Source organism: Leptonychotes weddellii, chromosome 2 (genome assembly GCF_054177405.1).
Source record: "Leptonychotes weddellii isolate Sample4059 chromosome 2, ASM5417740v2, whole genome shotgun sequence".
Lineage (NCBI taxonomy): Eukaryota > Metazoa > Chordata > Mammalia > Carnivora > Phocidae > Leptonychotes > Leptonychotes weddellii.
The window spans coordinates 101,708,028-101,724,618 of record NC_138370.1 but is presented as its reverse complement, the minus strand read 5'-3'; the positions used below and the strand labels follow the sequence as shown (position 1 = coordinate 101,724,618).

The window sequence follows — 16,591 nt, the reverse complement described above, 5'->3', positions numbered from 1 at the left end:
TTGGGGCTTTTGTTCTCTGGCGGCTTTCCGCGTCTCTTCCGCGAATCAGAGCAGAAGAGACTGTTTCCAACCCTCTGCCTCAGAGCAGAGAGACCGCAGTCTGTTCTTCAGTGAGCTCTCCAGGCCACACTGTCTCCGTTTCTGTCCGTGCTGCTATAAACTGCAGCATCCTGGGTTGTGCGCCCCTCCGCAGCGCTCCCAGTCCTGCCTCCAGGTCGGGGCACGTCTCTGCCCTTTGTGCTTCTAAAACCGCCAGCTGCTCTCAGTTCGCCCGCGCGACCCTGCCGCTCCGGGTTTCCATCCTGGGGGCTGCCCCAAAGTCCTTTCCCCACCACCGGTCTGCAAGTCTGTGCCCGTCCCCAGCGTGCGAGGCTGTCGCTCACTGGCGGTGTAGGATCCCCACGGCCAGGCACCCTCCCGCTGCCATTTATCCTCTGATATCTGCCTGCAGAATCACAGCTCCCCGGTACCTCGAAACCAACCACCTGCGATATTGTTTGTAGAGATCCAGATCTTCTTACATCCCAGGCTGGTTTCGTGGGTGCTCAGAGTGGTCTGGTAGATATCCAGCTCAATTCCGGGGACCAGTTGAAATAGGGTCCCCTACTCCTCCGTCATCTTTCCCCCTGAATCCTGTATTTTCTCTTCCTTATGATTTTCTTAATAACATTTTCTTTTCTCTAGCTTACTTTATTGTAAGAATATAGTGTATAATACATACAACATGCAAAATATGTGTTAATCAACTGTTTATGTTATCAGAAAGGCTTCCAGTCAACAGTGGGCTATTAGTAGTTAAGTTTTTGGGGAGTCAAAAGTTATACATGGATTTTTGACCATGTGGGGGTCTGTGCCCCTAATCCACACTGTTCAAGGGTCAACAGTATATCTAGCCCTCTTCATAAATCTCATGGATAGCACTGATTTGGCAATAAACAGTTTTAGAATGGGGAGCCATTTCTAAATTATGTTCTTCACATTGGCTTCCAGGGGACCGTTCGAGAATGTTTTTCCAATGACATTTTAAAGAATGACTTTCCCATAGATTATTTCTTTTACCTGGTCACTGCTTGGAAAGTACTGAATAAAAAATCCAAGAAGAGATCCAGCTGCCACACCAATTACCACTTCTAAGATTCCTCTGAGAACGTTAAAAACTGTGGAGCCTTAAAAACATATAAAAAGAAAAACTTCAGACAGAACTTTACATCCATAAATACTTAGACTTTACTTTAATCATCAACATAAAGCATCTAATTACATAGGAGGAAAAGTATACAGATATTTCCTGCTCTCTACATTCTTAAATATATGTGACTTAAAATGTCTAATAAAATGGGCCTATAGTATAAGAAAGCTATGCATATTATTGCAGATAAATTTCAAGACAGGCAAAATCTATGATTTGTGTACTTTTTTTTTCATTTACTTCAATAAAAATTTACTTAAAGGGCCTAAGAAAATATAAAAGATAAAATTCATGAATCAGAGCTAATTTGTTCTACTATACAATAGGCAAAGGCTGGGTGAGAAGACAGATCTAGTTTTCAAATTGCCATTTAAGAGCCTGATGTTTTGTTTTTTTTACTAATAATGATATTGACTTTAGTAGCTCTGATATGTATAGAATATAGTAACTTAAAAATCTGGCAATTAAAATCAAGAATCTTTTTTTTTAGTTTTATTTATTTATTTATTAGTAATTTCTACACCCAATGTGGGGCTCAAACTCACAACTCCAAGATCAGGAGTCACATGCTCTTCCAACTGAGCCAGCCAGGAGCCCCAAGAATCTTTTCTTACTACAATGAGTGAAGGGGACTTACTCTTTCTCAAAAGTTATTTTCTTTTCTTTTTAAAGATTTTCTTTATTTATTTGAGATAGAGAGAAAGAGAGCACGAGCATGAGCGGGGAGTAGGGGGAGAGAGAGAGGGAGAAGCAGGCTCTCAGCTGAGCAGGGAGACCAATGAGGGGCTCCATCCCAGGACCCTGAAATCATGACCTGAGTCAAAGGCTTAACTGACTGAGCCACCCAGGCTTCCCTCAAAAGTCATTTCCAAAAGTAAATCTGAAAACAAATTATTTTTGAAATTGCTCCCAGAAGAGTTTATTTGTTGCATAGCCTCTTTAAATATCATAATATAACTCATTGATAAAAATACAATAATAGTAAGTGACTTCAACACCCCAGTTACATCAATGGACAGATCATCGGAAGCAGAAAATCAATAAGGAAACAATGGCTTTGAATGCTACACTGGATTAGATGGACTTAACAGATATATTCAGAACATTTCATTCTAAAGCAGCAGAATACACAGTCTTTTCAGTGCACATGGGACACTCTCCATGACAAATCAGGCCTCAAAAAGTACAAAAAGACTAAGATAATACCATACATATTTTCTGACCACAACACTGTGAAACTTGAAGTCAACCACAAGAAAAAATTTGGAAAGACCACAAATACATGGAAGGTGTAGAACATCCTACTAGGGGCACAAGGGTGGCTCAGTCTGACTCTTGATTTCAGCTCAGGTCATGATCTCAGGGTTGTGAAACTGAGCCCTGCATTGGGCTCCACACTCAGCGTGTAGTCTGCTTGAAATTCTCTCTCTCCCCCTCTCCCTTTGCCCCTCCCCCTGCTCACATACTCTCTCTCTAAATAAATAAAATCTTAAAAAGAAAAAAAAAAGAACATCCTACTAAAGAATGAATGGGTCAACCAGGAAATTAAAGAAAAAATTTAAAAAAATACATGGAATCAAATGATATTGAAAACATGACAGTCCAAAACCTTTGGGATGCAGCAAAAACGGTCATAAGAGGGAAGTATACAGCAATACAACCCTACCTAAAGAAGCAAGAAAAATCTCAAATACACAACCTAACCTTACACCTAAAGGAGCTAGAAAAAGAACAACAAATGAAGCCTAAAGCCAGATGAAGGGAAATAATATAGATTAAAGCAGGAATAAATGATATAGAAACAAACAAAAAAACCCTGGTAGAACAGATCAATGAAAGCAGGAGCTGGTTTTTTGAAAAAATTAATAAAACTGATAAATTCCTAGCCAGACTTATTAAAAAAAAAAAAAAAGGGAAAGGACCCAAATAAATAAAATCAAAAATGAGAGAGGGGAGATCACAACCAATATTCCAGAAATGCAAATAATTATATGAGAATATTATGAAAAATTATATGCCAACAAATTGGGCAATCTGGAAGAAATGGATAAATTCCTAGAGATGTATAAACTACCAAAACTGAAACAGGAAGAAATAGAACACTTGAACAGATCAATAACCAGCAAAGAAATTGAATCAGGAATCAAAAATCTCCCAACACACCAGAGTCCAGGGCCAGATGGCTTCCCAGGGAAATTCTAATAGACATTTAAAGAAGACTTAATATGTATTCTTTTCAAACTGTTCCAAAAAATAGAAATGGAAGGAAAACTTCCAAATTCATGCTATGAGGCCAACATTACCTAGATCCCAAAACCAGACAAAGACCACACTAAAAAAGAGAATTACAGGCCAATATCCCTGATGAACATGGATGCAAAAATTCTCAACAAGATACTAGCAAATCGAATCCAATAGTACATTAAAAGAATCATTCACCATGATTAAGTGGGATTTATTCCTGGGTTGCAAGGGTGGTTCAATATTTGCAAATCAATCAACATGATACACCATGTCAAGAAAAGAAAGGATAAAAACCATATGATCCTCTCAATAGATGCAGAAAAAGCATCTGACAAAGTACAGCATCCTTTCTTGACAAAAATGCTCAACAAAATAGGGATACAGGGAACATACCTCAACGTCATAAAGGCCATATACAAAAGATCCACAACTAATATCATCCTCAATGGGAAAAACCGAGAGCTTTTACTTTACAGTCAGGAACAAAATAGGGATGTCCACTCTCACCACTGTTATTTAACACCGTCCTCGCCTCAGCAATCAGAAAACAAAAAGAAGGGGTGCCTGGGTGGCTCAGTTGGTTAAGCGATTGCCTTCGGCTCAGGTCATGATCCTGGAGTCCCGGGATCGAGTCCCGCATAGGGCTCCCTGCTCGGCGGGGGGTCTGCTTCTCCCTCTGACCCTCCTCCCTCTCGGGCTCTCTGTCTCTCATTCTCTCTCTCTCAAATAAATAAATAAAATCTTTAAAAAAAAAAAAAGAAAACAAAAAGAAGTAAAAGGCATCCAAATCAGCAAGGAAGAAGTCCACACTGTTCTACGAAAAAATGTGCTAACTAGTTATGTGGTTTCTCGTTATTGTAGTTTAGGGTAACAGAACATGCCACCCCAAGGTATGCCACTTTGGCATAAGGATTATTTTGAGCAGAAGGCAACTGAGAAGAAACAGAATCAAGAAAAGGTGTCTATCTTCCCCTATCTACCTAAAAGGAGGACATAAATTTTTAAAGTGTCTTTCTCCCCTCTACCAGGAAGGACAGAGGTTAACCACTGAGACAACTTCAGACTCTCATCAGCCCAAAGACAGCACCAGAAAAATCTGTGTAACAAACTTTGCTGGAAGCAGGCCTAGCTACCATTAGTGTCCCTATTTGCTGCCTCCAAAAGCTCAAAGTTCTTTTCCTTTGTCTTGCACATCTCTACAAAATTATTGTTCTTTGCTAAGATGCTATATATACAAGCCCAAATTCTAACCACCCCCTTGGAGTTAGTCATCACTGAGTTCTCCCCTCTGCAAGCTTGGTGCACAGGCTAACTGCTTTCCTCTTGTTCATTTGTCTTTTGTCAGTCTGATTTACAGGGCCCCAGCCAATGGACCTATGGTGGGTAGGTCCTTTCCTTTCTGAGAGTTTCAATCATCTCTCTTATTTAAAAAAATAATTACCTCTGTAGTAATTTTAATTAGCTAGGGCAGCTCTATGTTAGGTAATGGTGTGAGTGTCAGAAGCATCCAGCTGTGATAGTAGCATATGTCTCAAACAATTACAGTAAATAATTCACTATAAATGTGTAGAAATTAGCTAATTAGTTTCAGTCTCTGGTATGTAAAATTGCTTAAGAAAGAAAAAAAGACTTCTTGGGCCCACCTGTAAAATTTCTGGCTCAGTAAGCCTGGCAGGGCTTGGGATCCACATTTTAAAGAGGTTCCAGGTAGTTCCCACCCAAAATGGGTTTAAGGACTACATTTAGTGGAGCAGGGCAGAGGAAACATAGCATTGCTGACTAGGAAAGTTCTTAAACTATCCATAGCCCACACTCCCTGGATTATGAAAACCCCAGTAAGCCCTCCCCCCACCTCCCCCATTTCTCTCCTTCCCCTCCCCTGTGGTTCTAAGGCAAACTCTTGCTCTAATGCCTGGCTTCCATTCCCAAAGGCTCTGCTTTAATTGGTCTGAGGTAGTGCCCACAGATGAGTATTTTTGAAAGCTCCCCAGGTAATTCTAGTGTGCAGCTGAGGTTGAGAACCACTGTTTTAAAGATGCAAACAAACAGAAAGTTGAACTCAGGCACTGAGAGTAGAAAAGTGGTTGCCAGGGGCTAAGGGGTAGGGGAAACGGGGAGAGGCTGTTAAAAGGGTAAAAACTTTCAAGATAAAATGATCATGAGGTCTGAGAATCTAATGTTTAGCATGGTAACTGTAATTGATAAAACTGTATTGGATAATTGAAATTTGCTAAGAAAGTAGAACTGAAATATTCTCCACAACAACAACAGGTAAATATGCGAGGTGATGGAAGTGTTACTTAATTCGACAGGAGGATCATTTCACAATGTATACATGTATACCAAAGCGTCATGCCACATGTTTTAAATGTCTTACAATTTTGTCAATTATACCTCAATAAAGCTGGGAAAGAGAAAACAATAAAAAAATAAAATAAGGAAAGAAGCATACCAGGAAATCAGTGAAAACATAAATTTGGACACGTACAGTAGAATGAAAATAAAGACAAGAGTGTAGATTTGACCTAACAGACAGTAGGGAATCCTCATTGGTTCTTGTGCCAAAAAGTAACACTATGAGAACCATGTTTTGCTAAGGTTAATTTAGTGACTGGATGTAAGGCAACTTTAGGGCAATGGGGAAGAGGTGAGGTTCTAGGTAATCAGCATGAATTGTAAAATGGGAAGATAACTAGAGAGACTGAAAACACATGACCTTCCAAGAAAGTGTGTTCCCACAGTTATTGGAAGCTAAACTTAGGCTACAATTAAGTTTTGTCAATAATATGGAATTGCAAATTTTAATCTCCTGATCTTGGACATGGATTAAAAAGAAACTTGTGCTGTGCCAAAGGAGAGTAAAAGTGTTGATAATAGCGTGAGACAAAAAGTGCCTTGTGCCCTTCTTTTATTACTATTTAGCACAAAATACAACCATATCAGACACTTAGTGAGTACTAATAAGATAGCCATTAAAATCATTGCAGTTATTGCCCATAAAATGGTAGAAGAGAGCAGAAACTGCTCCTATTTTAGAAGAATGCTCTTCCTTCCCCTTGGATGGCTCTCTAGTCACTTGTGGTCTTTGAAAAACCTACTCATCTATGTGTGAAGTCTGCAAGATTTAACTTTCCCAGAAGGCTCCATGCAAAAGCTATTTGAATCCTTCCTTAAACTTGGCTACTCTGGATCCCCCACTAATGCCTTACCAGACCACTGGAACAGTCCATGTCCAGTGGGTTAAGGGAGTAAAATAGGAAGCTACCGGTCCCTCCTTAGGTATAGAACTAACTCTTGGAGTTGCTTTCTCTATTTCAGTCTGCCTTACCCAATTATCAAGCAAATATGCCTTGCTTGTCACATCATAATTTATGTCTTTAGGGCACAAGAGAACAGCTCATTGTGAACTGACCAGCCTACCTGTGGAAAAGGCCATGCCCAAGCATGTGTTGAAGCCAGTGATTGCCAGAATGTCATCGAAGCTGCCAGCAGCCATGAGTAAGGTCGGGATGCCTTTCTCAACCCCATAGCCTCCCTCCTGCAAAAGGAGCATTGAGGGTACCACGACAGCTGGAGACACAGCACCTAAAACAAAACTAAGTAGGCAGCACTTTAAACAGTTGATAGTGGCTTACTCATTGTTATTATTGTTGTGGAAATTCTAGTAAACTCTACTCTTTTAGAGGTTACACTTCAGACAACTACCGTTTTCAAATGGCAGTGAAGCACTAAGCCAGAAACACACACACACACACACACGTTCTATAGAGCACTTTTTCCAAGTGTGGCCACAGACAGCTTGTACTGGAACTACTTAGGTTGCCCGAAAATATGTAATTATGGGTGGTACCGAAGGCCTCATGGGGTTAAGTTCTAGGAATCTGCCTTAAAAAACAAACAAACAAACAAAACCAAAACACTCATAGTATGAGGGTTGAAAAACACAGCGTGGACTTTTTAAACTGGAACCAACTGATGTTAGACCTTCTGTCGGGACTTGGTATGTGAAAAAGACAACGGATTAGGAGAAGGCCATCATGGCAGTGATGGCGAGAGTAACCCCAGCAGATGCTGTAACAGCCGAAAATGTTATACACTATTTTAAGTGCTTTATATATATTAACTAATTTTATTCTCACAACAGTCCTAGAAGGTGGCTACAATCACTATCTTCATTCTGCAAATCAAGTGATTGAGACACAGAGAGATTCATGAACTTGCCAAAGGTCACATACTGGAAAGTCATGGGGTTGGGACTGGAATCCAGGCAGAACAGCTCCACAGTCTCAACCATGAGAAGTAAGAATTTCTTGCTTCTTGCCTACTTATTAGTACTAAGTTCTTACTAAGTACTTTTCACATTTATTTACTTCTCATGACTGTTAACCATTCAAAGAACTGGCAGTGGAAGGAAGAGACAGCAGAACCACCTAATCATAATTGTCTGGTGTCAGAAGGAGAAAAACAACATTAGAGGTTGATTACTGTTGACACATTTATTATCCTTTGGACAGACTTTGAGGTGAGAGATGGCAATTTCTCTCACCAGCACGGAATCAGGTGTAGGTAAAACTTTTTCTTTTTTTTAAGATTCTATTTATTTGAGAGAGAGAACACATGAGAGGGGATAGGGTCAGAGGGCAAAGCAGACTCCCTGCTGAGCAGGGAGCCCGATGCGGGACTCGATCCAGGGACTCCAGGATCATGACCTGAGCCGAAGGCAGTCGCCCAACCAACTGAGCCACCCAGGCGCCCAAAACTTTTTCAATAGTTTAATAGTAATAGTAATATTACTTTTTCAATAGTTTAAATCATAATCGCTGTAAAAGTTAGACATATACTATATATAGTATATTTTGAAGTTATAATATTTAGATGATGCTGGAATACCTATGTTGTAATTTCTGATGTGCTTAAAATAATTTGTTATACATTCTCTTGTATGGAATCAGGGAAAGACCTCAACATCTCTGCATTATTTTCATATGACAAAAAAAAAAATCATTACCCCAGTATAAATCCCCATTGCCATGGTAAACTCATTAGGAAGTGAGCAAGAAGAGCAGATGTGCACGCCTCCACCAGACAAGGACCCATGGATAATCTTACACAAACACCCTTCAACTTCTTCAGGGCCTGAAATAGACAAATAGAGATACTAAAATAATCCTATAAAGACAGGTAGAGATTATGACATTAAATACTTTTTCTTCAGTATTCAGACCATGTCTGGATTACCATGAATTTTCCAGGTAATGAGTTTTAACAGATATTTCAGTGTTCTAAGTGTTTTGGAGATAGCTTATTTAATCCTCATAGCAACCTTATGATATAAGTGATATTATTATTCCCGGTATTTTTAGACGTCCTCATCTAAAAAGGCACAAGTTAAAGTCATTTGCCCAAGATCATGAAATTGGTTAAATTACACAGCCAGGTTTGAACTCAGGCAGGGTTTCTAGAGTCTGTACTCAATAATCCCCAAACTAGCTGATTGAACACTCTCAGCATTAGCTTTTTTAATAATCTGTGGCCCCATAGAGAGGCCAGGGTGAAAATCTCATCCCTAGGAACATTCATTCTTTCATTCAAAAACATATGTTAGTAATCGCATTAAAATAAGCATACTTGAGACTCCTCCTCTGTACCAAACAGTTTCTTGAGCTGGTTATAGTTAGCCCTAAACACTTGCATAAGGCTTTGCACACCAAAAATGTAATACTTTCTCTTATCACCATTATCTACAAGGATGACCTGTATCTCTGTCCGAGAAAAGCAGAGCCTTCACTCTTAGTGCTGTCCCCAGACAGTAATTCCACCTCACTCCAAGAAAGAATATGGGACATCTTCTGGGAATAGTCAGTCCTGTGTGAAATAAACTCCATTCTCTTCTTGAGACCGTCACACAAAGTGTCTAAAGCTCAGTGGTTCCCAATAGTAGTAGGATCGGAGGAATACAATTCCTGGTCAACAATTAGAAATTTACACTTCATACCTTTGAATCAAGCCCAAGGCCAGCGCGGACCAATATGACACACAGGGCTATGCTTCTCAAAGCGGAAGACCACTTGTGCTTGATCTGTATGTTATCACTGATGACCGGGATATTTCTGAGAAGAAACCCAGCAAGCAGCATACCTAGAATGGAGAAGTCAATAACTCTTTAGTTAGTATACAAATACAGAAAACATTTTGGCACTTTACTTATTTTTGAGTTCATGTCTCTTTCATATTCTTTTTTTAGAGTTTTTATTTAAATTCCAGTTAGTTAACATACAGTGTAATATTAATTTCAAGTGTACAGTATAGTGATTCAGCACTTCCATACATCACCTGGTGCTTATTACAAGTGCCTTCCTTAATCCCCATCACATATTTAACCCTCCACCACCCACCTTCCCTCTGGTAACCAACAGTTTGTTCTCTATAGTTAAGAGTTGGTTTTCCTCCATAAGAGACTCTTAATCATAGGAAACAAACTGAGGGTTGCTGAAGGGGAGAGAGGTGGAGGGATGGGGTAACTGGGTGATGGGCATTAAGGAGTGCATGTGATGTAATAAGCACTGGGTGTTATATAAGACTGATGAATCACAGACCTCTGAAACCAATAATACATTATATGTTAATTAATTGAATTTAAATTTAAAAAAAGAGTGTTTTCTGATTTGCCTTCCCCCCATGTTCATCTGTTTTGTTTCTTAAATTCCACATGAGTGAAATCATATGGTATTTGTCTTTCTCTGACTTATTTCACTTAGCATAATACTCTCTAGCTCTACCCATGTCTTTGTAAATGGCGAGATTTCATTCTTTTTTATGACTGAATAGTATTCCATTATATATATAACACATCTTCTTTACCAATTCATTAGTTGATAGACATTTGGGCTGTTCCCATAGTTTGGCTATTGTTGATAGTACTGCTAATAAACATTGGGATACATGTATCCCTTCGAATTAGTATTTTTGTATTCTTTCGGTGAATACCTAGTAGTGTAATTTCTGGGTTGTAGGGTAGTTCTATTTTTAGCTTTTTGAGGAGACTCCATACTGTTTTCCAGAGTGGCTGTACCAGTTTGCATTCCCACCAACAGTGCAAGATGGTTCCCCTTTCTCTGCATCCTCGTCAACACTTGTTTCTTGTGTTGTTTATTTCAGCCATTCTGACAGGTATTTTTTGGCACTTTAGTTGTGAAAGAGACTACCCTATAATCCCAGAAACCACATCCTTTATGCTTAGTCCCTAGATGAAATAAGGTTAAACTTTTGGTAAAAAATTAAAACAATATGTTAAATTAGAGGAGCTAAAAAAAAAAAGGGGTTTTAATGCGCAGATAAAAATTATTAGAATCGGGGCACCTGGGTGGCTCAGTCGGTTGCGCATCTGGCTCTTGGTTTCGGCTCAGGTCATGATCTCATGGGTTGTGGGATAGAGCCCTGCATCGGGGTCCATGCTCAGTGGGAGTCAGCTTGAAGATTTTCTCCCTCTGCCCCTACCCCTCACTCTCTCTCTAAGATGAATAAATAAATCTTTAAAAAATGACTAGAATCATTAATAATTCCTAAATAATTGAACCTGCAAGGGAGAAATAGGTTGTAGTATTTGGATAGAAATGTGGTCAAATTCTAAACATAAAATGTTTTAATACAATGCCCAATTCAGTCACTCTTTTGTGTGCAAATAGCAAACAGCTCCTAAAATTATTTGCTATGTCAGATTACCTGAATTTTCAACAAATACCTGTATGGGTTCTATTTTACCTTCAAGCCAGATAATTTAATACAAAATATATAACTTGCTTTGCAAAGGCTTATAGCTGAGTTACAACGAAATAGACATTGCTCTGTCATGTCAGCTGCTGACTCTTTTGTTCAGCCATTCAACATTTACCTAATGCCTTCAGTATTTTATTTTTTTTAAATTTTAAAAAAGATTTTATTTATTTATTTGAGAGAGAGAGAGAGAGCATGAATGAGGTGGAGGGGCAGAGGGAGAGGGAGAAGCAGATTCCCTGCTGAGCAGGAAGCCCAATGCGGGGCTGAATCCCAGGACCCTGGGATCATGACCTGAGCTGAAGGCAGACCCTTAACGGACTGAGCCCCCCAGGCTCCCCACCTTCAGTATTTTAGACACTGTAGTAGGTATTAGAAATATAATAATGAACAAAAACTTGGTACTTCATGTCAAAAAGCTTTCGGCCTCTAGGGGAGCAAGTTAAACCGACAACCTCAATTTTATGGAAGCATAAGGCAGTATTGTATGAGCTCAGACAGGAGGGGTGAGTCAGAGGGATTCAAAGAAGGGAAGAAGGGGCTGGGGAGTTGAGAAGTTTCTGGATGGGTTAGCAGTTTCTTCCAAGACATGAAGATGAAGTGTGACACATTCTGGGAAGTGTAGGTAGTTGACAGTGACTGAGGGAGCTGAGGAGCTTGTGAGAGAATCGTGCCCTCGCTGATACCACATGCCCTACAATGGGAAAAACTTCTCCGTCAGACACTCTGAGGCTTCTGGCCTCTGTTTTCCCCAGCAGTATCCTCTGTTCAGCATGTCCTCACAAGTACTGCACATGAAATGATTAAACAAATTTACTGCAAGTTTCTGTATGTAAGCTATGAGAATAGACGCTAATGACAAGCATAGCTTTTGTGACTTGCTCCAGACACCATTAGGCCAGGATGCATCACTGCCAGGCATCTCTCATCGCTGCCATTTAATCTAGAAGGTCTCTTAAGTTCTGAATTCTGCAGTTAGGGTCTTTCCAGAATTTTTGCAACTATGAACTAGCCTACAACAGTTGTGTTTAAAAGAATAATAAGGATAATCCATGCTCGTGGTAAATTAAAACATTACTGACAAGTATAAAGTGGCAAGTACAAGACTTACCCCAACTGCAAACTTTTGACCTTGATTCACCAAAGTTTTCACTCTTACGGGTTTTCTGTGCCTTTCCAGAAAGTTTCTGTACTGATTTAAGCATGCTTCTGTACGTATGTGTGTGCCTCATTTTTTAATAGTTGCAATAGCATCAGGGTGCCTGGGTGGCTCAGTCGGTTGAGCAGCCAACTCTTGGTTTTAGCTCAGGTTGTGATCTCAGGGTTGTGGGATCACTCCCCTCACCAGGCTTCATGCCCAGCAGGGAGTCTGCTTGAGATTCTCTCCTTCTCCCTCTGCCCCTCCCCCCTCCCCCGCTCTCTCTCTCTCTTAAATAAATAAATAAATCTTTAAAAAAATAGTTACAAGAGTATCTCACTGTTTGGAAGTACTGTAATTCTGGACCAATTAATGGACTTTAAGGAACTTTTCAGATTTTTCATTACAAACAGTGTTGATACGAGCACAGTTCAAAAGAAATAATAATCTGACAAGAACTCAAAAATATGTTAAGAGTTTCTTTTGGAGTTTTGTTAGGGGGGCATGAGGAAGCTTTTTGTATTCTCCAAATGAATGTGAAAACAACTTCCCTGGGGCACTGTTTCCTTTGCCAATGGTCTGGATTGATATGGCCACCTGATACTGAGTTGGCAGATGACCCCCTCAGTCCTTTGTCAATGATGTGAGTGACTTACAATATATTGAGCCCTGTTTTGTAGCATTTGCTGATTTCTGTCTTATAGTTACTTCTACCATGGTTGATGTTAAGCTACCAACGTGATGTCAACGAATGTGCAATTGGGAAGAGCTAGCCAGTGGCACACCATTATATATTAATTCCATAATATCAAGAGCATAGATAAGGGGAAAATGCAGTAAAATAATTAGGAAGTGATCAATTTTGAGTATCTATTGGTCTTGTTTTTAATGCAAATTATTTAAGTAAAAATTAAAATTGTAGATTTAATGTAATTTTTAAAAATTGCTATGTTTAACTCAAAATTTAACAATTGGCTTTTGGTGCCAGCACAGCAAATACAGAAATATTTTATGTTGATTTTCAAAAGCTTTCCAAACTGCAATTTTTAAAATATGATTTACTCTTGAAGAAAACAGAAAGTGTTTAGCACTTACCTAGAAGATGAGGCAGTGGAGGCCATGTAGGTAACTTAATGAGCCCCAAAAGTTTACCTCCAATGATGGCACAATAGAATAGGATTATAATTCCAAACAGGTTTCCTCCAGGAAGACATTCACTGCCAGTAACTGACCAAACTACAGCCCAGAGAAGAACCACCATGGTCACTGAAATAAACCGGGAAAACTAGTTTCTACCAGTAACTTGTCATATGCAGGTTTTGGTATAATGTAAAAATTTAAAAAATGTTGAACATACATACAAATATTTATAACTGTGTGTAAATTTTAAAGAACATCAGTAATATGAACAACTGGGTAATTACCAACCATCTTAAAAAGTAGGCTATTACCAGTGTCTTTGGATCCACCTATGGCCCCTCCTAATCCCATCCTCCATCTCCTTTTACACTACCAGAAGGAACTACAATCTTGAATTTTTTTTTTTACCATTCCCCTATTTTTCTTTATAATTTTACCATAAATATTCACCAGTTAATGAAAAGAGTAACATTGGCTATCTTTACTCTCTTCATAGGAGAATGCTTGAACAATCGCATTCCAGTATTTTCAGTTCTGTCTTGAAGTAAACACTGTTATTGTTTCTTTTCTATAGTCAATGTTTGTTTAGAATTATCCACATACTCATCTATTTTCTATTTTGATCATTATTTGTTATGGCAACTCAACCCTTTAATCTGGGACAATTACTTTGTTGCCTAAAGAATTTCCTTTAATAGAGGCATTTCTATTAGGATGTGAAATATGTTTCTTTGAAAAGCTTGTGTTGTACTAAATTGTACACTGAAAATACAAAGACTCCTGTGAAAACAGTTGGGCAGACCACTCAAAACTCAGAACTTGTGACCAAAGTACTGACCAAAACCGTAATAATCCTAATAAAAGTACCAGTGCAATTAAATCTCCACTGACATTTGCATCTCACGGTCTCTTTTTTGTGGACTTAATCCCTGCAACCACACTTACTACCTCAACATGTAGAATCCTGAAAGCATTTGCTTTCAATAGAAAGCAGTTCCATCTAAATCTGATCCAGATTATAGTTTTCTCCATCAATCAAATATTTGTTGTTGTTTTAACTGAGGGAAAAGTGTTGGCAGCTACCTTATCTGCATGTTGTTTCATTAGATAGCTTAATGGTGTAGAAAGCTGAGAAGTCTTTGAAGCCCCTAAGCCAGCAACTACCTGCCTGAAGGAGTTCAGCTTTTTAAAAAGTCCTCATTTTAGTAAGGCTTTATCTTTAATTGTAAGAAACCATATACCTGATCTTCTTTTGTCTGTTTTTGTTTTTCAGTGCATTTTGCTTTCACTCGCTATTGCTTGATGATGCAAAATATAAATGTGGCAGGAAAAATTATGTACAATTGCAAACTTTCATATAACACTGACACAATTCCTTATTTACCATCATATATGAACTATTTCATGGTACAGAAACACTGTGGAAGAGCATACTATATTTCTCATGAAGATCTGTTGGTAGTAAATTCTTAAGTTTTATTTATCTGGAATTACCTTTATTCTCATTCTTTTTTTTTTTTTTTTTAAAGATTTTATTTATTTATTTGACAGAGAGAGACACAGCGAGAGAGGGAACACAAGCAGGGGGAGTGGGAGAGGGAGAAACAGGCTTCCCGCAGAGCAGGGAGCCCGACGCGGGGCTCGATCCCAGGACCCTGGGATCATGACCTGAGCCGAAGGCAGACGCTTAACGACTGAGCCACCCAAGCGCCCCTTTATTCTCATTCTTAAAAGATAGTTTTCCAGGGTATATACACTTCTAGGCTGAGAGTTACTTTCTTCCAGTTCCTTGAAAATACTATTCCTTGGCTTTCTGGCTTTCATTATTGTTTTTAAGTCTCTTTTAGGGAAATCTTATTCTTTGGCTGTTTTCAAGATCTTTACTTTTTCTTTGGTTTTCTGCAATTTAAGTGTGATATGTTCAGTACTTATGTTTAATTTCAGTATGGCTTCCTTTTAGTCTGTTTAGGATTTATGTTTTCCATCAATTCTGGAACATCCCTTCTTTATTTCTTCAAATATTTCCTCTTCGCCATTCTTCCTGTTCTCTTTTGCTGGAACTGTGATTAAATAATTAAACAGCCACAGTCCCTTCTCCATTTGCCTAACCCCAGTTTTCATACTGTCCATATTTTTTTCCGTGTGTACTGCCTTGTAATCTCTTCAGATCTATTTGCTAGATTATCAATCTTCTTTTCACTTAATCTGTTGCCTAATCTACTGAGTTTTAAATTTCAATTACTGTACTATGTCTTTCATTTCTAGAAGTTCAATTTGGTGCTTATTAAAATCTATTCATATTTATAAACAGTTACTTGTTTTATATTTCCTACCTCCTCTTTAACTTCATAGATTTTGAGAATATTTTTTATTTTATTTTCTGATAATGCAAATTTTTGAAATCTGTTTCCTTGTGCTTGTTGTGATTTTTTGGTTTTGTTTGTTTGGTTTTGGGTTTTTGGGCAACAGTGAACTCTTTTCTGAAACTTTATCTTTGGGAATTGTTGGAGGTGAATGTAGTTTTCCCAGATAGGATCTGAATTTGCTCCTACCATGTGCTTAGAATCTTAACAATCTGGGACATATTTTTAGTGCAGACTCTTCCTTCTTCCAGGAACACTACAGAATAGACAGATAAGGTTTTGTTGCAGTCTCCCTCTGCAACAAAAGTTTATCTCAAATTCACCATCACATTGGGTTCCAGTTTCCCAATGTGGGTGACGAAGAATGATGTCTCCTGTGAAATTTCTCCCAACCTGGGCAGACTCAAGCACAGCCTCCTATATTCTCATGGTTCTCAAAATGAATCTCAAGTTCACTGGCATTTTACAGAAGCCTCCAGAGTGAAAGCCAGCTTGAGTGCTTATTTATTTCTCCAAGTCATACTGTTTTTGGTGTCTGACAAGTTCCTGTTTACTTGACAGATAACAGTTACATTTAAAAAGACTTAAAATATTGTTTTCAGATGTTTTCATTGACATAAGTGATAGATTTGTTCATTGAGTCTCATCTACCACATTGCTGGAGATCAAATCCAATGTCCCATTTTTTAACCCTCACAGAATTATTACAGATTTTGTAGACTGTGATGCTATTACAATGAAATA

At 38.7% G+C, this 16,591-nt stretch overlaps 1 protein-coding gene across 6 annotated transcripts in view; it reads right to left on the bottom strand.

Moving 5' to 3' along the window:
* The window catches only part of SLC9B2 (solute carrier family 9 member B2), a 52,063-nt gene that overhangs the window by 19,639 nt on the left and 15,833 nt on the right, over window positions 1-16,591 (bottom strand). For 5 of the 6 annotated variants that reach the window (XM_031027331.2, XM_081812042.1, XM_081812040.1 and 2 more), the window contains exons 4-8: window positions 13,440-13,610; window positions 9,429-9,571; window positions 8,442-8,569; window positions 6,854-7,029; window positions 1,060-1,166 (exon numbers count right to left, since the gene is read on the bottom strand). In XM_031027331.2, coding sequence (XP_030883191.2) covers window positions 1,060-1,166; window positions 6,854-7,029; window positions 8,442-8,569; window positions 9,429-9,571; window positions 13,440-13,610 — 725 coding nt within the window. The remainder of the gene's footprint in view (window positions 1-1,059; window positions 1,167-6,853; window positions 7,030-8,441; window positions 8,570-9,428; window positions 9,572-13,439; window positions 13,611-16,591) is intronic. The other variant, XM_081812041.1, reaches the window with a different exon arrangement.